We start from the raw sequence: 20,078 nt of genomic DNA on the forward strand, positions 1-20,078 counted from the left end.
CCTAAGCTGAAATCAAGAGTCTGTCGCCTAAATAGCTGAGCCACCCAGGTGTCCCTATGATACTTGATAGAGAGTTTGTTTATTTGCTTTTTGGGTTAGCCATTATCTAGTTTGATAACATCTCTTTTTATCATGGATTACTACTGATTTTTATAGAGCAGATATTTAACAATTTAGATATTCTTCTCATTTAATGTGTCTGTATGGTATGTCTGTCCTGTACTTATTTGCCTTCACATCATTCTTTCCTCTTTTTTGCTCTGCTCTCTAGTGTTCAGGAAATAACTCCTGCAGGCTCCAATTCCTAGGTTCTCCAATATTTGGCTGTTCTCAAGGTTCAAGCAACAAGGACACCAGCAGATTACAGCCCAGGAGGACAGAAACAGCCTTCTTTCTCTTCATCAGGTGGTTTCTATTTTGATGGCTATAGCTTCTCCACGGCTCTAGCTCTAGCTCCCATCATACTGGTTAACCATGGTTTTAGATTCTGTTGACATCAACTCCCAATCTCCTGCAACACTACCGCCTTCTTCAATTTGTCCCTCTACACTAGAAATGGGAGTGACTTCCTCAAGTTAAGTATTGGTTTGCCTGACTACCTGGTTTGGCCTCTCCATCACTTGAATAACCAATATCTTGCATTAAATTCTGTCCAAGTTATAGAATCAGAGTAGTTTCTGTTTTCCTGAAGTATCTCTGACAGTTGCACTTAGCTAATTATATTGTTGATTTTCTAGCTGTGAATCCCTCTTTTCAGTCCTAGGAAAAACTTAACTCAGTTATAAGCAATTAAATGAGCTCAAGTCTCTTAGATCACATATAACCAAAACAAAACAAAGCAGAACACCCCAGGGACACTAACACTTCCTCTAAGTAATTCTATTTCTCTCCTCTTCTTCACAAAGGATCCTTTTCAATAATAATTTTCTGCACTCTAGTATGTATATCTATATATTCAAAAATTCTAAGAAGAAATACAGAGACATATTCAGCTTGTAAAAAAATTCCAGTACTACATATAAAACTCTATAGAGCTACTTGTGGAAAATAGCCCAAGTGGTACTCAGAAGGATATTTGCAGTCGTAAGAAGATTTATTAATAAAATAGTGCAGCCACTATAAGAAACAGTATGGAGGTTACTGGAAGAATTCAAAACAGAACGACCATATGGTCCAGCAATTCCATTTCTGGGATTTTGCTGGAAGAAAACAAAAACACAAATTCAAGAAGATATATGCCCTATGTTCACTGTAGCATTATTTACAATACACAACATATGGAAACAACCTAAGTGTCCACCAATGGGTGAAGGGACAAGGATGTGAAACACACACACACACACACACACACACCCCACAAATATACATACATATATTCACAGTGGAATATTACTCAGTCATTAAAAAGAATAAAATATTTTCATTTGCAACAACATGGATGGATCTTGAGGGGAATTACATTAGATGAAATAAGTCAGAGAAATAAAATACTATATGGTCTGATTTATATGTGGAATCTATTAAAAAAAGCTCATAGATACAGATAACTGATTAGTGGTTGCCAGAAGCAGGGGCTAGAGGGTGGGTAAAATGGGTGAAAGTGGTCAAAAGGTACAAATTTCTAGTTACAAAATAATTAAGTCTTGGATAAGTAATGTACAGCATGGAGACTATAGTTTTTTTTTAATTTTTATTTATTTATGATAGTCACAGAGAGAGAGAGAGAGAGGCAGAGACACAGGCAGAGGGAGAAGCAGGCTCCATGCACCAGGAGCCCGACGTGGGATTCGATCCCGGGTCTCCAGGATCACGCCCTGGGCCAAAGGCAGGTGCCAAACCGCTGCGCCACCCAGGGATCCCGAGACTATAGTTATTAATACTCTACTGTATATTTGAAAATTGCTAAGAAGACGGATCTTAAAAGTTATCATCACAAGAAAAAATTATATTACTGTGTAGTGATGGATGTTAACTAGACTTACTGCGGTGATTATTTCACATTATATATACTATCATATCATTATGCTGTACATCTAAAACTAATATTATGTTGTATGTTGATTATATCTCAATAAAAAATAAAGTCCATTAATGAGAAAAGAAAGCATGGAGATCATAACAAGAAATTAGAAAAAAAGAATGAGCTAATTTGAAAAAGAGCTAAACTGATATCTAGAAATAAAAATATAGTTATTGAAATTAAAATCCCAATGGACAAAAAATGGTAATATTTACAGCATGCAAAAATTTCAAGAAATTAGAGAAAGAATACCATATTGAACCCAAAGAAATAGAATATAGAAAATAATGAAATGCAGAAATGATGAATTAGAAGACAAAGGAACCAACTAACAAAAGCCTATACTTTGAAAAGACTGATATAACTGACAGTTTTATAAGTATAATCAATTAAGAAAAAAAAAAAACAGAAGTAAGTAGTATTAGTTAAATTATATTGTGCAAAATATAGGGGCAGAAGGAATTTAAAAATTATAAGAGAATACTATATATATCATTACCAAATGGTGAACAAGGATAGGTTTTTACATAAAAATATATTTCATCTTGGACACCTGGGAGGGATCACCAGGTTGTGATCCCAGGGTCCTGGGATCGAGTCCTGCATCAGGCTCCCCACAGGAAGCCTGCTTCTCCCTCTGCCTATGTGTCTACCTCTCTCTCTGTCTCTCATGAATAAATAAATCTTTTAAAAAAATTCATCTAATAAACTCAGAAAAATGATAGAAATAACAAATTAACATTGTGTAACCCTTAAATAATGGATAAATATGCTAATATTCAAAGTTTGCAAACATGAACACAAAGGAAGACCGACATTTGTTTCCTAGTGATAAAAATTCACAATATCAACTTTGGGTAGTCTTTCCAAACAAAAAAAGAGAGAGTAAAAAATTATACTTTAATCTGATGAAACTTCTACCGATTTAAAGAAATACAGACGGAGGACACCAGTGTTGCAATCAGTAAAACCTATGCCATATGAAACTGGACAAAACACGAGTTCTTTTTCAACAGAAAAATGACAAGGAAAATAGGTAATAAATGTATGTGGGGAGGTGTAGGATCTATAAATTAATGGGAATAAGAGCAATGACAATGAATAGACTGGATTTGACCCTAGTTCAAGAAAAAAATATATTTTTAAGAAGTCAGGCAAATGTGAAAAATAACTGGACACTTGATGATATTAATTTTAAAGTAGGATATGTGTAATTGACTATTTATGTTTCATAAAGGATTCCTATCTTTTAGAAATAGACACTTAAGGGGTGCCTGGATGGCTCAGTGATTGAGGGTCTGCCTTTGGCCCAGGTTATGATCCCAGGGTCCTGGGATCGAGTCCCACCTCAGGCTCCCCGCAAGGAGCCTGCTTCTCTGCCTATGTCTCTGCCTCTCTCTCTGTATGTCTGTCATGAATAAATAAACAAAATTAAAAAAAAGGGAATAGATACTTAAATATTCAAAGATGAAATGGCATGATATCTATGATTTTTTCTCATTATTTCAGTGGCAGAGATGGGAGTAGATATGGGTATAAATGTAACAGGTAGGCTGTGTATTGATGATTGTGGATTCTGATGTCAAGTATATTGGTTTTATTATACGATTCTCTCTACTGTTGTATATGTTTGAAATTTTCTACAATAAATAGAATTAACAAATATATGTAGCCATTAAATTTTAAGCCCCAAGTGATAATAGACCATTATTTAGAGAAGATATTAATTACTCAGTAGGTTCAAGCAGAAGTAGAAAACTGTTATTGAGAAATACAAACTGAAACTATCCTCAAAGCTTCAGTCACATTCAAATGTTTCAGGACAAGGCAGTCAGGAACCAGTTCTATCAAATAACAAGCAAAAAGTTAACCACCATGTCATGTAAACACATCCAAGGCTTACAGAAAGATGGGCAATTTTCACCTTATTTTCCAATCTAGATCTGCATAATAAGAAAACCAGCTAAGGACACTTTAAAAACAGAACGCTTAAGCCAAGCTCACCCACATATAGGCAAAGATTCTAAATAAGTTCATAGAAATTTAAATATAGCACTGAATTAAGTGGAAAAATGAGGCTGAATCCAGGAAATATAATGATATAATATTAGAAAAAACTGCCTAAAATACTAATAAGATTTAAAAGGCATTTGATCATGTATTGAAGTAAAGAAAAACTTTGGAAAAAAATTCAATGTGAATGCATAATATCATTTAGCTAGCTAATATTAGAAGGGAACTTCCATTTCCTAAAATCTATAGCAAACAAATTTAAACGTGAAATATGAAATGTTAGTAGCATTCCCATTATTATAAAGAGCAAGGCACAGCAGTGTGCTACCAACTGTAACTGTTCAAAACTAGATTAGAACGCATAGCCAGAGGATAAGAATACAAAAATAAATAACAGTTAGGAATAGTAAAAAGAAATATAAATTATTTATTGCAAATATGATCATCATTTAGAAAATCCAGAGGAAAAGGCTACAGATTATTTAAGTAAATAAGTAACTTCAGAAAACTGGTGTATATAGATAACTATTGTAAACTCAAGACCCTTGTCGTACAAAGCAGCAATTATTAGAACATCTATATATGTATTATAAATGAGAATCAAAATTAAAATTAATTTCACCACAATGTTCAATGTTGGATAAAGTCAAAATACCTGAGTCTCCTAAAATTATGCAGATCTGCCTCTTTCCTGTAGGAAGTAGATCTTTTCGAACAGAAAGTTCCTGAAAGTCTGTTTGACTAGTGAAGAGATCCCATCAACACTAAGTATTTTCTCTGACATCTCAGAACCTGTCCTGCACCCCACCCCGACCCCCACCCACCTCCCTGTGCGGCTTCTGGATCTCACCCCACGGCTGGGATGTGGAGCCACCGTCTGCAAGGGTTTAAGCTGAGAAACTGTCCAGAGCTTGGGAGAGGAGGTGATATTTCCCAAGGAGCTTTTAATCAAAGAACCAGGAGCCAAAATAAGAACCTACTTCCCGAGAGGACTTTGGCTACTACTCACATTATAACAGAGGGGGAACCACAAGAGTCATACTCCTGGGACCCCAGCCGGCCCCCCATGAGTGGCCGGATGTGCGTAACAGTGACTTCCGTTTCTGGGGTCTGTGGGAGGTGAGCCGGTGGAGCAGCTGAGGGAGGGATCCAAGCGCTGCCCAGGTAAAATACGAATATCGAGTAAAGTTCGAGGGAATCCCTCCCTAGGTGGTTCCAGGCAGGGATGACCCAATGTAGTACTCTCCGAATTCTTCGAAGAACTCAAAGAAATAGCTTTGGACCCAGGATGGGGGTATCGGAGGAGTCGGTGAGGGCCCTCGTGTGTATTCAGTAGAACTTCTCGTCTCCCATGACAGAGGCGTCCGTGTGGAGCCGGGCCCCTGCCGCCATCCAACTTCTCCTTCAGAGAACTCGGAGAAATAATAGCTTTGGACCCCGGGAGGGGGTATCGGACGAGTCGATGAGGGCCCTCGTGTGTATTCAGTAGAACTTCTCGTCTCCCATGACAGAGGCGTCCGTGTGGAGCCGGGCCCCTGCTGCCAGCCATGGGAAACCCCGAAGGGTGAGGATGTCTGACTAGGGCGTCTGCCTCCGGCCAGCAGAGGAAGGAGTCCTAGGCTCTGTCAGGAGCCAACAAACACCCCAATTTATCTTTTAGGAGAAGCCGCCTCCCTAGAACAGTGGAGGCCGTAAAGAGCCCCACTCCTGCTGTTAGCCCTTGGAAGCCCCTGGTATGGCCGTAAGGCTCAGGTGCCTCCTCGCTTCACCTTTTGGTTAGTTGGAGGAGGAGGGGTGCATAAGAGCCTTGGTCTAAGGCTGTATGATTCAGGTTAGCAGAGGCTGCCCTAGGGGTCGCTTCGAGTGAAATTCAGAACCTTATTAAACAAGGACTGAGCGGAATTCGTCCTCAGGACAAAAGGGGCCGGAAGAGTACATCCCCTACTATAAGCCCTGGTGGATCCTCAGCAGGGCTAAGAGGCTAAGATGTCTCTCATTCTCAGTGGTCCCAGGGAGACAAGAGCCCTATTAGAAGGAGATGACTCAGGCCATTCTGGAAGTCAAAGTGAGACAGAGGTGGGGAGGATACACAGAGTTAGGACCTTCCTCTGTAGTCAGCCCTGGAAAACCCTGGGAAAATTGCATTCTGAGTTTCCTCTCACCCCCACACCTTACCCCCACCCCCACCCCACTGCATATTCCAGGATATCAGGTGGATGAGAGCCTTGGTGTGATTGTTAAAGCCCTCAGGTCTGCACAAAGGAGAATACCTGGCAGTCAAGGGGAGGGGGGCATGATAAGGAAACTGAGCATTGAGCAGACCACTCATCACAGAAGAAGCTGTTTCATAGAGCCCTCCATGTGACATCATCCCTCAAAAGGGTCCCTGGGGAAGAGATATTAAACTGAGTCCTCCCTAAACTCTTCCTCAAACCTTTCAAAAATATGAGATTCTTGCTTTGTGGGGATAGGTCTAAGGTCTCCTCTAAGAGAGGAGTCCTAGGCTCTGCAAGAAGCCAAGGTGAGAATTCTAAGTGAGGAGTGAGAACCCTTATTATCCCAGGATGGAGAAGGTCCCACATAGCTTTGCCATTGCTGTCATCTCAGGGCACCCCTGAGCAGATGTGCTGAGATGTGATTTCCCTTCAGTTCCTCCTCCAGGATGTCAGGGAGGTGAGGGCTTTGAGTCAGCCTCAAATCAGTTAAGCAGTTAAGCAGAGGCCCTCAGGTCCTGCAAGAAGTCAAGGTAATGGTGCTGAATGTAAATGGAAACACCTACTACTCCAAAACAGGGGAGGCACCCTAGAGCCTGGACCTGCCAAACCCTGTGTCAGCTCCAGCAGGACTCAGGTGAACTCTAGTTACTTCCAGAGTCCTCAGAGGGAAAGGCTACTCCAAGAAAGGAAGCCTTGTGGGTTCCTAGAGCAGTGTCCTCAAGGAAACCTAGAGAGATGGCTGTTGATAAAGCCCAAGATGGTATCTCCCTGCCAGAGGTATCATGCCATTTCATCCCCTTTCCTCCAGGTCACTGAATCATCTATCCTCTTTTCCACACTTGTGCCTGCTATCCCTGACCAGAATCATCATGCCTCGGGGCCAGAAGAGTAAGCTTCGTGCCCGTGAAAAACGCCGCCAGGCTCGAGAAGGGCCAGGGCATCTGGTAGCTGCTCAGGCCACTGTACCAGAGGAGGAAGAGTCCCACCCTTCCCCATCTCATGTTGAAGATGCTCCCCAGAGCTCACCTGCCACTGAAACACCAGGAAATCCTCAAGTTACTGGGAAAGTCTCTACCAGCACTACTGCTGCTGCAGCTGCTCCAAATACAAAATTTAATGAAGGTGCCAGCAATCAAATGGAGGAAAAGCCAAATGCCTCACAGGCCAAGGATACCACTGAGCAATGGCGCAAAGGCCCGGTAGACAAGAAGGTTGCTATGTTGGTGTACTACCTGCTGTACAAGTATCAAATGAAAGAGCCCATTACCAAGGCAGATATGTTGAGAAATGTAATCCAGATGTACAAGAATCAATTCCACGAGATCCTCAGGAAAGCCTCTGAGCACTTGGAGCTGGTTTTCGGCCTTGATGTGAAGGAAGTGGATCCCAACAGGAATACCTATGTCCTTGTCAACAAATTAGAATCCAGCTGTGATGATAAAGTAAATTATAATTCAGGTGTGCCCAAGACTGGCCTGTTGATGACTGTCCTGGGCGTGATCTTCACAAAGGGCAACTGTGCCACTGAGGAGCAAGTCTGGGAAGTGCTGAATATGATGGGGTTATATGATGGAATTAAGAACTTCATCTATGGGGAGCCCAGGAAGCTCATCACCAATGATTGGGTGAAAGAAGAGTACCTGGAGTACCGGCAGGTGGCCAATAGTGATCCTCCACGCTATGAGTTCCTCTGGGGCCCCAGAGCTTATGCTGAGACCAGCAAGATGAAAGTCCTAGAGTTTGTGGCCAAGATCCACGATACAGTCCCCACTGCCTTCCCAGTCTGGTATGAAGAGGCTCTGAAAGATGAAGAAGAGCGAGCCCGAGCCAGAGTTGTAGCCAAGGCTTGCACTGCTGCTGTGGCCAGTGCACGTGGCAAGGCCATGGCCAGCAGCTTCTCCTGCCCCAAGTAAAAGATGAGGAAGGTTATTACTATGTGTTTGAAGAGAACAACTAATGTTCTCATTAGTGGAAGGTCAGGGGTGGAGCTGGAGACTAGAGTACATAACATGTTTGTTTTCCTGTTCTGTGTAGTAATCTGAATATTTATTTAAATGTTGATCTTTTTTTTCTTTTATTAGAGAGAGAGTGTGTGAGCATAGCAGGGAAGGGCAGAGGGAGAGAGAGAATCTTAAACAGGCTCTGTGCCTAGGGCAGAGCCCAATGTGGGGCTTGCCTTCAAAACCGTGAACCTGAGCCAAAATCGAGTCAGATATTTCACTGACTGTGCCACCCAGGCTCCTCAGTGTTGCTCCTTTTAATAGAAGGTTTAACTAGCTTCAGAATCTGAGTTTGTAGATGATGTAAATCACACATTTATTGATGTTTATGAATTTTAAGAGAGTTTTACTATTTTATAGAACAAACTGGGAAATTTCCCATTTTATTTAGTTACTTTGGAATAAGATAAAGTAGTAGTGGATTAGGCATTCCCTTGGAAATGTGAATGAACTCAGCAGTAAAATTCAGGGAACAAGAAATAGAGAATAAAGTGAAAGATGATACATTCTTGCATTCCTTTATCACTATTTGGTCTGTTCTGTAAAATTAAGAGATAAATATATATGCTTAGATGTGCTTCACTTATTCAAGAATGTAGAATTAATTGCAGCATAATAAATTAGACCTCTTGAACATTGTCTCATTTATTTCTTACATTCCTTCAGCATCTGCTCTTTGGGAGGTTCCTGCTAGTACTGGGAGTGTCAGGATAAACAAGACCCACCCACTGTGCCCATAAAATTTTAGAGTGTAGTAACAGCTGTTAAGTAGGAAAGAGGATGGAATACACCCTAAGGCCTAAGGACAAGTCAAAAGAAGAGGATATGGAAGGATCCAGTCGTGAGAAGCCAAGGGTTATCGCCCTGAGGCCAATGGGTGTAGGGCCTTAGAAAACTGCAAGTCCTTTGGTGTGAGTCAGTTTTACCTGAAGCTGGGTGGTGGATCAGATGAGCTGTGGGAGTGGTGGGCAGGAGCCAGACCCTCAGAAGTATTACATGATCGCAATAAAGGCAATTCACTAATGGGGAAAAAAAAAAAAAAAAGCAGCTGTGTCCAGAGTTGAGAGGCTAAAGCCTGGAATGAAAAACTGTTTCTAGCAATTACTTTTTAAGACCATGAATTAATCAGAGAGAAATCTCCACTTGGGACAGGAATGGAAGGTATCCTGAATTCTTTCCCACTGTTCCTTTCCAGTGCAGTTGAGCATAGCACACAAACTATGCTTTATGCATGCCATTGCCACAGAGTTTCTGAGAAATAGGAGTGATACACAACATGGATATGCTCAGAAGCCACTATGCTAGCAGTTTTTGTTCTGGTATGGAAGAGACACAGCCCACTACATTAAAGCTCATTTTATTAAGTTGTGTGTAATTTGGCAAACTCCCAAGTGGGGGCTATTTTTTTCTTTTTTTTTTTTTTGAGGGCTATATTTTTATGTAATTGAAATAAATGAAAAAATAGAGGTGGTTTGGATGTAAGGACAATTGGAGGGAGGTGGTTCTTGACACATAGGACCTTTAAGTTCCACCTAACTGGGGAAGACTCCCTCAACACACAATAAGTAGCATATCCTAAAAACTTGCAGAGTAAATAATTTAGCTTTACTTGCTATGCATGATGTTGGCTGATGTGTTGTGCTGTCCCATAGAATGCTGCATATTCTCTGATACCTCTTGGATAAAAAAATAACAGCAGATTTTAGTAGAGTCAGGGGTCAAAAAAGTAATAGTAATAACTGAAAATTATTAAAGAATACATGCCAGACACTGTGCCAAGTGCTTTTATACATTATATACATGCCAGGACATCATCTGGCTCATAAATGTCAGAAGTGGGGGCTGGACTTCTGGTCTGAATTCGTTTAGAGTCCCTCACTGTTCCATGTCTTTTTGAATTAAGCAAAAGTTATTTTTTCTCTTAATTAATTTCTATTCTCACTACTCCACAATATCTTTCAGGCAATTGAGATGAAGGACCCTGTTGCCAACGTATTAAGCCCAGGCATAACAAATAAAAAAGAAAATGATAATTAAAAACAATTTCAGGATAGTCCGTGGGCTTAATTAACCTCGGCTCCTCCTGCTTCTACCCCCAGAGCTCCTTGAGAGCTACTCAACCCAGGTCCCAGCACTTGGGACCAGTTCTAGCACTTCTGAATTACATCGCTCTTGCCCTGGGTCTTCCTAGTATGCCCTCATGTCAAAATTTGGATCCTGACCAGCTGTCTAGCTCCTTTCATCAGGCTGTACTCTGTTCCCAATGAAACAGAAAGCCCAGAATCACCTGCCTTTCCCCTAATTTAGAGCATTCCAAACACTGAAGGTTGTCTGTCCTATTCCTGACCATGGAACCACCATGAAATAAGAACAGTCCCATCCAGGTGGCTGTTTATTTCGACAGTAAAGTTTAGACTGCTCATCTGCTCTGGGTGCTTCTTTCGCACTCAAAGTTTTTTCCAAGTCAGCTTGTGAGCAGTAGGATTGGGCACAGGATCTACTGATTCTTGTAAGATAATCCTGAAGTTCGGGAAGAGATTTCAGAAAGCAGATGAGATTCTTAAGGAATTTAATCTGGTAAATTATTGAGACTGACCACTGAATTCATAATATACTGAAAAGTGAGCTTAAGTAAGTGGCCAGGAACCAGAACCTCCCTCCTAAGTGGTAGATGAGGAAAGCCCGAAGAAATCACTATATAGCAACCATTGGCAGAGGCTGGATTCCTAAAATCATGGGTGTCTTTCCAGGAGGGTGTAGTAATTTTCTACTGCTGACAAACAAATTACTACAAATCAGGATACTTATAACAACACACATGTATTATTTCATATTTCTGTAGGTAATATATATGGGTTGGCTGTGCAGTTTTCTTTGTTCAGGGTTACACAAAGCCCAAATCAAACTGTCAGTCTGAGTTCTTGAGAGATACTTAGAAGAAACTCATTCCACACATACACAGATTGCTCTCAGAATCCAGTTCTAGGAGGAATTCAGTGCTTTGTGATGATAAGGCCTCATTTCCTTGCTGCCTGTCAGCTGGAGCTGCCATCACTCCTCAAGGTCTCTCTCCACTTTTTGCATATAGGCTCCTGCTTCAGAAACTGCACTTGACTCAGTCTCCTCTGGAAACTCTCCTACCCTCATTCTGCTGTATCTTTCTTCTGCCTCCAGTCAACGAAAGTCCTCTGCTTATAAGGGCTCATGTCATCGGATTGGGCCCACTCAGATAATAATCTCCCTGTTTTAAGGTCCATTCCAAAATTTTAATTACATATGCAAAGTGCCTTTGACCATGTAACATAACATATTGACAAGTTTTAGAGATAAGGGTATAGGCATCTTTGTGGAACAATTATTCAGTCCACCACCAAGGCAGAAAATGTTTGTCTCCCTGGCAGACATGCCAGCTTTGATAAGAAAAGAAAAAAAATCTTTCCAACATACTCCTGACTTTTGTCTATATCTGCACCAGAGGAAAATCCTAGTTTTTCAATGTGCTTAAAGATACCTGAACAAGTGTTCAGCCGTGTTCTTCAGGTGGTGGACAACAGAGACTCGTGAGTTACAGGTTTTTCATGCAGCAAAAGGAAGCAGAGAATTCTCAATATATTGAGATTATACAGGTTATTGAAAAGGTCAGAGCAGAAAGGTGCTAGAGTGAAAAAGGGTGACACTTCCCTGCTGAGATTTTTCAATGTCCTTTAGAAAACTGGTGTGATCCTGTATTTGAAAACACTAGTCACATATGGGTACTAGAAAACAATTGTTGAATTGCAAGGAAATTTGATCTTCTTGGAAAATACAGAGGGCTAATGTCATAACAAATTATAATAATTTCTCTGAGTACCTATTATGTAACAGTTAATGGGAAGGTCTGCAGATGATCAGTCACTTCATGTCTTGCTCTCTATCCTTGGTTCATATGGAGGCTACCTGCCAGTGGTTATGGAGGGTCATGTGACACTGAAACCTGAGCAGAAGCATGCCTCTTACCTCCAGACTAAGGTATTTGAAAACTAGCGTGCCACTTCTATGCTTTTTATTTCATTGAGCAGTAAACATTCAAAGCCTGTGTTGAGATGTGGAAGCTTATGATGGCAGCACCCTGGATCCCAGGGTCACCTGACAATGGAGACACTCTGCCAATGTCCATCAGCTTTTAGGAACATAAAAAATAAAATTTTGTTACGTTAAGCCATTATCAATCAGATTTTTTCTCATTACATCTCATATACTTTATCTGAAAAATACACAGATACTGCTTCTATTCTCTTATTTAAATATTTCAATTACAAAGGAAATAGGGCATATATGCTTGTTACCAAAAATTCTAACAATAGGGATAAATTACAATTCTTTTTCCTTATTATGTTTCTTCAAATTTTATCCCACCCTAGAGGTAACTACATTAAACAATCTTGTGTGTATTATTTTAAGACTTATTCCAGGCCTATTCTTACATACATGTGTTAGAAAAATACACTGTGAGTTTTAAAAATACATGTGTAAGAGTGTACATATCATTTTGCCTCTTGCCCTAGTCCCTGAATAAAAGAAATGCAGGATTTTTTTCGAGAGAGCACAAATAGATCCACCTTACTCTGTTAATTGTAGAATTCTAAAGTATGTATGTGTCATAATTAATTTAAACACTTTTCTTGATAGACACACAAGTTGCTTCTCACGTGTTGCTATGATTGAGACAACTGATATCAACATCATTGAACATTATTTCTTAGGCAAATGTGGATGTTTTATTATGGAGAGATGTAGAAAAGTGCAATTTAGGTGGAAAGAGTCTGATGACAATACATTTTTATGAATATTGCAGATATTCTGTTCCAATAATGTACCAAATTATCTTTTCATATATTTATAGATGTGAATAAATTAAGACCTCAATGGCATTTTATTTTATCAATCTTTTCAAATTTTGGTCAAACTTTTTACTGTAACTATATTATATCTCTGCTAGTTTGTATTTGTCTATTTTCTAAACAGATTAAGTAGAAAATTAATTTAATCATTCACCCACATAAAGCAAAATTTCTGCAGCAATATCTTAAGTACTAGAATTCCTTTGGGTGCATAGTTTAAAATTCTATGTCCATAAGACTTTCCCCTTTACTTTAAGACATTAGAATTCAACAGGATGACCAGGTGCCAGGAAATGGACCTGGATAGGAAAACATCAATAAGTGAGGAACATCGGGAGGACCAGAGGTGGAGGAAGTAGAGCAATTTCCAGAATCATGAGAGCAATCACATACTAACACAAGTCCAGAGAGCCCAGGGCAGCTGGCAGTCAGGGACCTGAATGCAGGCTTCAGCAAAAACACAGAACAAGTGCCAGAAGGAGAGAACTTAGAGAATCTGGTGCAAGGTACCAGACAGCTTACATAGATAGGCTAGGGAATCTCTGAATCATCACTGCCATCCTGAAGTTGTAGAGTGATATGAGTGGGTAGATCTGCTGGATGAAAGGACCAGAGGCATGCCTGATACCTGACCCCCACCCAAGAATACCCCCTGACCACTGTCAGAGTATAGATAGCTGTTCCCCGCTGTGGCACCCACCAAGTAATGGTTACTGATGGAATCTAGGAGAGCTACATCTCTTCACTACTCTAATCATGCCATGCATCCTTGCCAGTGACCAGAGCTATGAGTAGTCTTAATGCCTGATGGAGAAGGCTTTTTCTTCCCCTATTATGTGGCCCTCCTGCCACTGAGATTGAGGCTCTGCAAGCAGGTGGGCTTGACTGATGATTCAGAATGTTTAAAATAGGGCAAGGATTACCAAAGAGGGCTGGAAGGGGGTGTGGAGCTGCAAGGAGGGGGAAACTGGAGGGGTAATTTGTTGAGGCTAATACCCCAGTGACTCTGGGAATAAAGGGTAGACATGTCTTGAAAACAATCAGGTGTTATCCCCAGCTCTGATTACCTCCCATGGTTCCTGACTTCTTTGCACACCAGAGGGCAGATGTAATCTGACTGCATTTGGTGGTCTATGTTGCTACCAGATACTGACTGGAGTAGGTGGTGGGCCTATGATACAAACATTTACAGGGTGGATGGAAAACAACTGTAGTTGGTGTAGTTGCTTATTAAACTGACAGAGTGGCAGATATATGTGGAGTCCAAAGCTATATTTTTTGTTGTAATGACTCCAATTGGATTAAGTAAAAAAATAGAGTCTGTGTTAGCCATTCTAAAAAGCATCACATGATCTGTAGTAAATATAGTAAAATCTAAAATTTTGAAGTGAGGACAGTGGATCAGCCTGTCAAACTGAATTCAGCAGATAGAGGAATCCCAGACCCTAATAGAAGTAAAGGTGGGACTCCAGGAAAGTGTATGGAGGTTTCTCAAAAAGTTGAAAATAGAACTATTCTATGATCCAGCAAGTATACTACTAGGTATTTACCCAAAGGAGCCAAAAATACAGATTCAAAGGGGTACATGTACCCTGATGTTTATTGCAGCATTATCAACACTAGCCAAATTATGAAGAGAGTCCAAATACCCATCAATTGGTGAATGGATAAGGAAGATGTGGGGGATATATATATATTTTTTATGTGGGGGATATATATATTATATATATATAATATATGTGTATATATGTATATAAAAATAAATGTGTGTATATATGTATATATTTATGTATATATAAAATGGAATATTATTCAGCCATTAAAAATATGAAATCTTGCCATTTGCAACGATGTGGATGGAGGTAGAGTGCATTATGCATTATGTTATCTTTTTGTCTCAGTCAAAGACAAATACCATATGATTTCACTTATATGCGCAATTTTAAGAAACAAAACAGATGAACCTAAGGGAAGGGAAGGAAAAGTAAAATAAGATAAAAACAGAGAGGGAGGCCAACCATAAGAGACTCTTAATGATAGAGAACTGAGGGTTGATGGAAAGAGGTGGGTGGGGGGTGGGCTAAATGGATAATGGGTATTAAGGAGGGCACTTGGGATGAGCACGGAGTGTTATATGTAAGTGATGAATCACTAAATTCTACTCCTGAAACCAATATTACATTATATGTTAACTAACTAGAATTTAAATAAAAAAATGAAAGAAGAAAAAGAAGAAAAATTGAGGACTCTGAATGAAATCAGAGGGAAACACCCATCCTAGAATAGAAGGTGCCACCAGACAGAGCCCTATTGCTGTGGGTGGCTGGGAATGGCTTCCCCAGAATTCTGTCTCTAGTGTCTTAGGAAAATGAATACCTTGATCTGAGGTGGGCAGTGTCAGGTTAGCAGAAGAATCCACTCTCTGCTTGGAGTTTATACAAGGTCCCTGATTAAGACAGAATCCCCACCCCAGAAGACAGAAGACCCCACAGAGGCTCACCCCTGCTTTTAATGCTAGCAAGCTCTGTGCAGGGATTGCCTAAATAGTGCCCTCTGAATTTCCCCACTGGGGTCTCAGGAAGTTGAGGGCATTTGGACCCGGTTGTGCCCTCAGGGCTACAGAGAATGAAATCCCAGGCACTAACAGAAGTAAAGGTGAGGACTCCATCTGATTTCTCTGGGACCTCCCCACCCCAGCAGATGGGCACCACAGTGGCCTCTTTCTGTTCTCAGCTCTGGGCGGCCCTGGTATGCTTGCGATGAGGCTCTGGAACCCTTTCACTTCACCCTCTAGAAACTGGAGGTTTAGAGCTAATCTGGGGAGGATACCTGGGATCAGCCAGAAGTAATAATAATTAATTTAAAAAATTAAAAACCCTATGTCAGTTCCAAGGGAATCCCCCATGCACAGAACAATGTCAACCCCACAGAATCCCATCCCTTTGTCAGCTCTGGGAGAACCCAGGCAAAGTTGCCCAGAAGTGGTACACTGACAGCTGCTTTGGGGTCTCAGGGAAGTGAAGGCATTGCTCTGAGGGAAGTGGCATCACATAAACTGAGGGAGGAGCTCTGGGCTCTGCCTGAAGTTAAGGTAAAGATCCCGAGTTAGGTGTGATGTTACTATCCATCCCAGACTGGAGAAGTTCTGGAGAGTACCGCCCCTATTATCAGCCATGATAGAACCCAAGCAGGAATCTGATGTAGTGAACTCTGAGAAACTTCTAAATTTCCCAAGGGGACTAATGGGGGTGAGGTTGTCAGCTTCAGACCAGCAGAAGAATGGGTACCAGGTCCTAATGGGAAGAAAGGCAAGGACTTTGAGATGTGGGGCAACCACCCACTGCAGAACATAGGGGGCCTCACAGAGCACCCCCCACCACCAATGTCAGTCCTTGGAGGCCCCACTTGGTATGCACCCTGACTTCTGTCTCTGGTGTCTGAGGGAAGCAATAGCTTTGGCATTAGTGGGGCAGCATCAGGAAAGTCAAGCTCCAGGCCCTGCCTGGAATTAAGGTAAAAACCCAGAGTTATGGGGATCCCTGGGTGGCTCAGCTGTTTGGTGCCTGCCTTTGGCCCGGGGTGTGATCCTGGAGTCCTGGGATCGAGTCCCACATCAGGCTCCCCGCATGGAGTCTGCTTCTCCCTCTGCCTGCCTCTCTCTCTCTCTCTCTCTCTCTCTCTCTCTCTTTCTCTCTCTCTGTCTATCATGAATAAATAAATAAAATCTTTAAAAAAATGAGTTAGGTGTGAGAGGACCATCTAATCCAGATTAGAGGAGTTTCCAATCAGTTCTACCCTGGCTATCATTCCCGATAGAACCTAGACAGGAAATGTCTGACATATGGAGGTCAGACTACCTTCTAAAGTTCCCTGAGGGGAAGGAGGGGATGAAGTCATTGAAACAGGGTGTTAACTTCATACCAGCAGAGGGACTGGTTGTAGGCGGCAAAGGGAGTAAAGGTGAGAACTCTTGAGTGATGTCTGACGGCACCCTACTCCAGCACATAGGGGGCCTTGCAGTGCCCCGCCCATACTTTCTGTCTCAGAGGCTGCAGGTTAAATTGGATTAATGTAAGGCATCCTGACTTCTGTATCTGATGTCTCAGGGGCAGTGAATACTTGACAATGGGAGGAGGATGGTTGTTAGGGGACAGAGGGGCTCCCAGGCCTTGCCACCATATAGTGAGGACACTGAATGAGGTCTCAGGGAAACATTCACTCCCAACAAAGGGTGCCTCACAAAGGCCCCCCACTGTTGTCAGCCCTGGGAGGCATTGGGTAAGGATGTGTGGCTGAGGCAGTCCCTCACATTATCTTCAGGGAAGTCACAGGAAGATGAAGTCTTGTCTGAGACAGCAGCCTCATTGTCATTAAAAGGATGGAACCCAGAGTTTTCCAGTAGTCAATGTAAGGATCCTGAGTGGGGACTGAGGAGATCACCCACTTCATAACAGTGAAGGTCCCAGAGAATCCTATCCATGCCTCGAGGGTACCTGGAGCAGATATGTTAGACTGAGGCCTCAGGACTTTCATGGATTTTGGGGCTTTGCTCTGAGGGTCTTAGGTCAGCAGAGGGAAGAGTCCCCAGCCCTATCAAAACTGAAAGTGAGAGCCCTGAGGGAGGACTGAGACCTCTAATTACCCTAGAATGGAAAGGGTCACACAGAGCTCTGCCTATACTTTCTTCCCTGTGCGTTCCTGGACAGGTGTGGTAAGATGAAGTTCCCCTCAGTTCCTCCTCTGAGGTTTCAGAGTGATGAGGGCTTTGAAATGAGGGGTCAGCATCAGAAAAGTAGAGAATAGGGACTTTGGGTCCTGCCAAAAGTGATGATCCTTAATGTGAACTGAAATGCTCCCCTGACTCCGAGCAACTGCTCTAAGCGCAGTGAGCCCCAGGTGGATCTGTAGGCAGGAGCTAAGGCACACCCTAGTTACTTCCACAGGATCCTTAGGGCAGACGCAATCAGAGAATAGGAGCCTTGTGGGTTCCTAGAGCAGTGTCCTCAAGGAAATCTGGAGAGTTGGCCGTCAGTAAAGCCAAAGTTGTATTTCTCTGCTAAAGTGGCCAAATGGTCTTCTCCTCTCTCTTTCAAGTTACTGAGTCATCTGTCTGCCCATCTGCCTGCTGCCCTTGTCAAAAGTCACCATGCCGCGGGGTCAGAAGAGTAAGCTCCGTGCCTGTAAGAAGCGCCGCCAGGCTCGAGAAGAGCTGCAGGATCTGGTGGGTGCTCAGGCCACTGCAGCAGTGGGAGAAGTTTTCCACTCCCCTTCCTCTCTTTGTTTCAAGAGTTCACCTGCTGCTGGGTCATATAGCGTTTCCCAGGGTCCTCAGGGAGCCATATCCACCAGCACTACTGCTGCATCTGTTTCACACACAAGATCAAATGAAAGTGCTGACAACCAAGTGGAGGAAAGACCAAGATCCTCCCAGGCTCAGCCCACCGCTGAGCCGTTCCCCAGAGGCCCGCTAGATGAGAAGGTAGTTAAATTGGTGCATTACCTGCTGTACAAGTATCAAATGAAAGAGCTCATTAGTAAGGCAGGAATGCTGAGAAATGTAATTCAAATGTATAGGAATCACTTTCATGAGATCCTCAAGAGAGCCTCTGAGCACTTGGAGCTGGTTTTTGGCCTTGACTTGAAGGAAGTGGATCCCAACCGGCACATCTATGTCCTTGTGAACAAATTGGAACTAAGTTATGATGCAATGCTGAGTGATGATGAAGGGGTTCCCAAGACTGGCCTGTTGATGACTATTCTGGGTGTGATCTTCACAAAGGGCAACTGTGCCGCTGAGGAGCAAGTCTGGCAAGTATTGAATGTGATTGGGTTATATGCGGGGATGGAGCACTTCATTTTTGGGGAGCCCAGGAAGCTCATCACCGAGGATTTGGTGAAAGAAGAGTACCTGGAGTACAGGCAGGTGGCCAACAGTGATCCTCCACGCTATGAGTTCCTGTGGGGCCCCAGAGCCTATGCCGAAACCAGCAAGATGAAAGTCCTGGAGTTTTTAGCCAAGGTTCATTATACCGTCCCTAGTGCCTTCCCAGCCTGGTATGAAGAAGCTTTGCAAGATGAGGAAGAAAGAGCACAAGCTAGAGCTGCAGCCAGGGCTCACACTGCAGCCATGGCCAGTGCACGTGCCAGGGCCATGACCAGTGCACATTCTAAGGGCATAACCAATGAGCACTCCAGGGCCATGACCAATGTGCATTCCAGGGCCATAGCCAGTGTGCGCTCCAAGGCCATGCAGACAATTCCTCCCACCCCTAATAAAGTCTGAGCCCAACTTTTTACTTTGTTGTTAAAAAGAGAAGTCTATATTTTAAGGAGTCGAAGACCAGGGTGGGGCTAGAGAAAACACACTATATAATGATATTTGTGTTTCCGTTCTATGTGGTAACCTGGATAATGTTTTTAAATATTGTTACTCTTAATAGAAGATTTAAGTAGCTTCATAACCCAAATTTATGAATGATATTGCTCATTTATTTCTGTGAATGAGACTTAAAAGTAAGAGTTTTATTGTTTTGTAAAATTGGAAAACTTTATTAAGTATTACTAAGTAATTTGGAACAAGATAACATGACAGTAGATGAGGCACTTCCTTGGAAGTATGAAAAAACTCAGTAGTGTAAGAATTGGGATCAAGAAATGGAGAAATAGATAAAAGATGATAGACTCTTGGTTTCATTGATCACTTTTAGTGTGTTTTGACACATATATATGATATATATATCGTAATACACACACCTGGATATACTTAGTTTATTCAAGAATGTAGGGGAAATAATTATATTATAATAAATTCTACCTGTTTCTCAGTGGCTCATTTTTTTTTCTCCAACAATAATTGAGCATCGACTCTCTGCAAAGCTCTATGCTAGTACTGGGAAGGCTAAGAGGAACAAGAAATACCCCTGCTCATAGAATTTTAAAGTCTTAGAGA

The 20,078-nt window shown here is 42.0% G+C and overlaps 1 protein-coding gene and 1 long non-coding RNA gene across 2 annotated transcripts in view; one reads left to right on the plus strand and one right to left on the minus strand.

The window, feature by feature from the left end:
- Positions 1-6,178, minus strand: part of LOC111094827 — a 34,768-nt gene extending 28,590 nt beyond the window's left edge. The window contains exon 1 of the long non-coding RNA XR_005386205.1: positions 4,858-6,178. This is a non-coding gene — a long non-coding RNA (uncharacterized LOC111094827). The remainder of the gene's footprint in view (positions 1-4,857) is intronic.
- A 1,741-nt stretch (positions 6,179-7,919) lies between these two features.
- MAGEB10 (melanoma antigen family B, 10) lies at positions 7,920-19,425 on the plus strand. The gene is given in 2 exon segments (NM_001003116.1): positions 7,920-8,158; positions 18,224-19,425. A coding segment is annotated over 1 exon segment (1,137 nt). The 5' UTR covers positions 7,920-8,158; positions 18,224-18,275; the 3' UTR covers positions 19,413-19,425.
- Positions 19,426-20,078: the final 653 nt, after the last annotated feature.

Source organism: Canis lupus, chromosome X (genome assembly GCF_011100685.1).
Source record: "Canis lupus familiaris isolate Mischka breed German Shepherd chromosome X, alternate assembly UU_Cfam_GSD_1.0, whole genome shotgun sequence".
Lineage (NCBI taxonomy): Eukaryota > Metazoa > Chordata > Mammalia > Carnivora > Canidae > Canis > Canis lupus.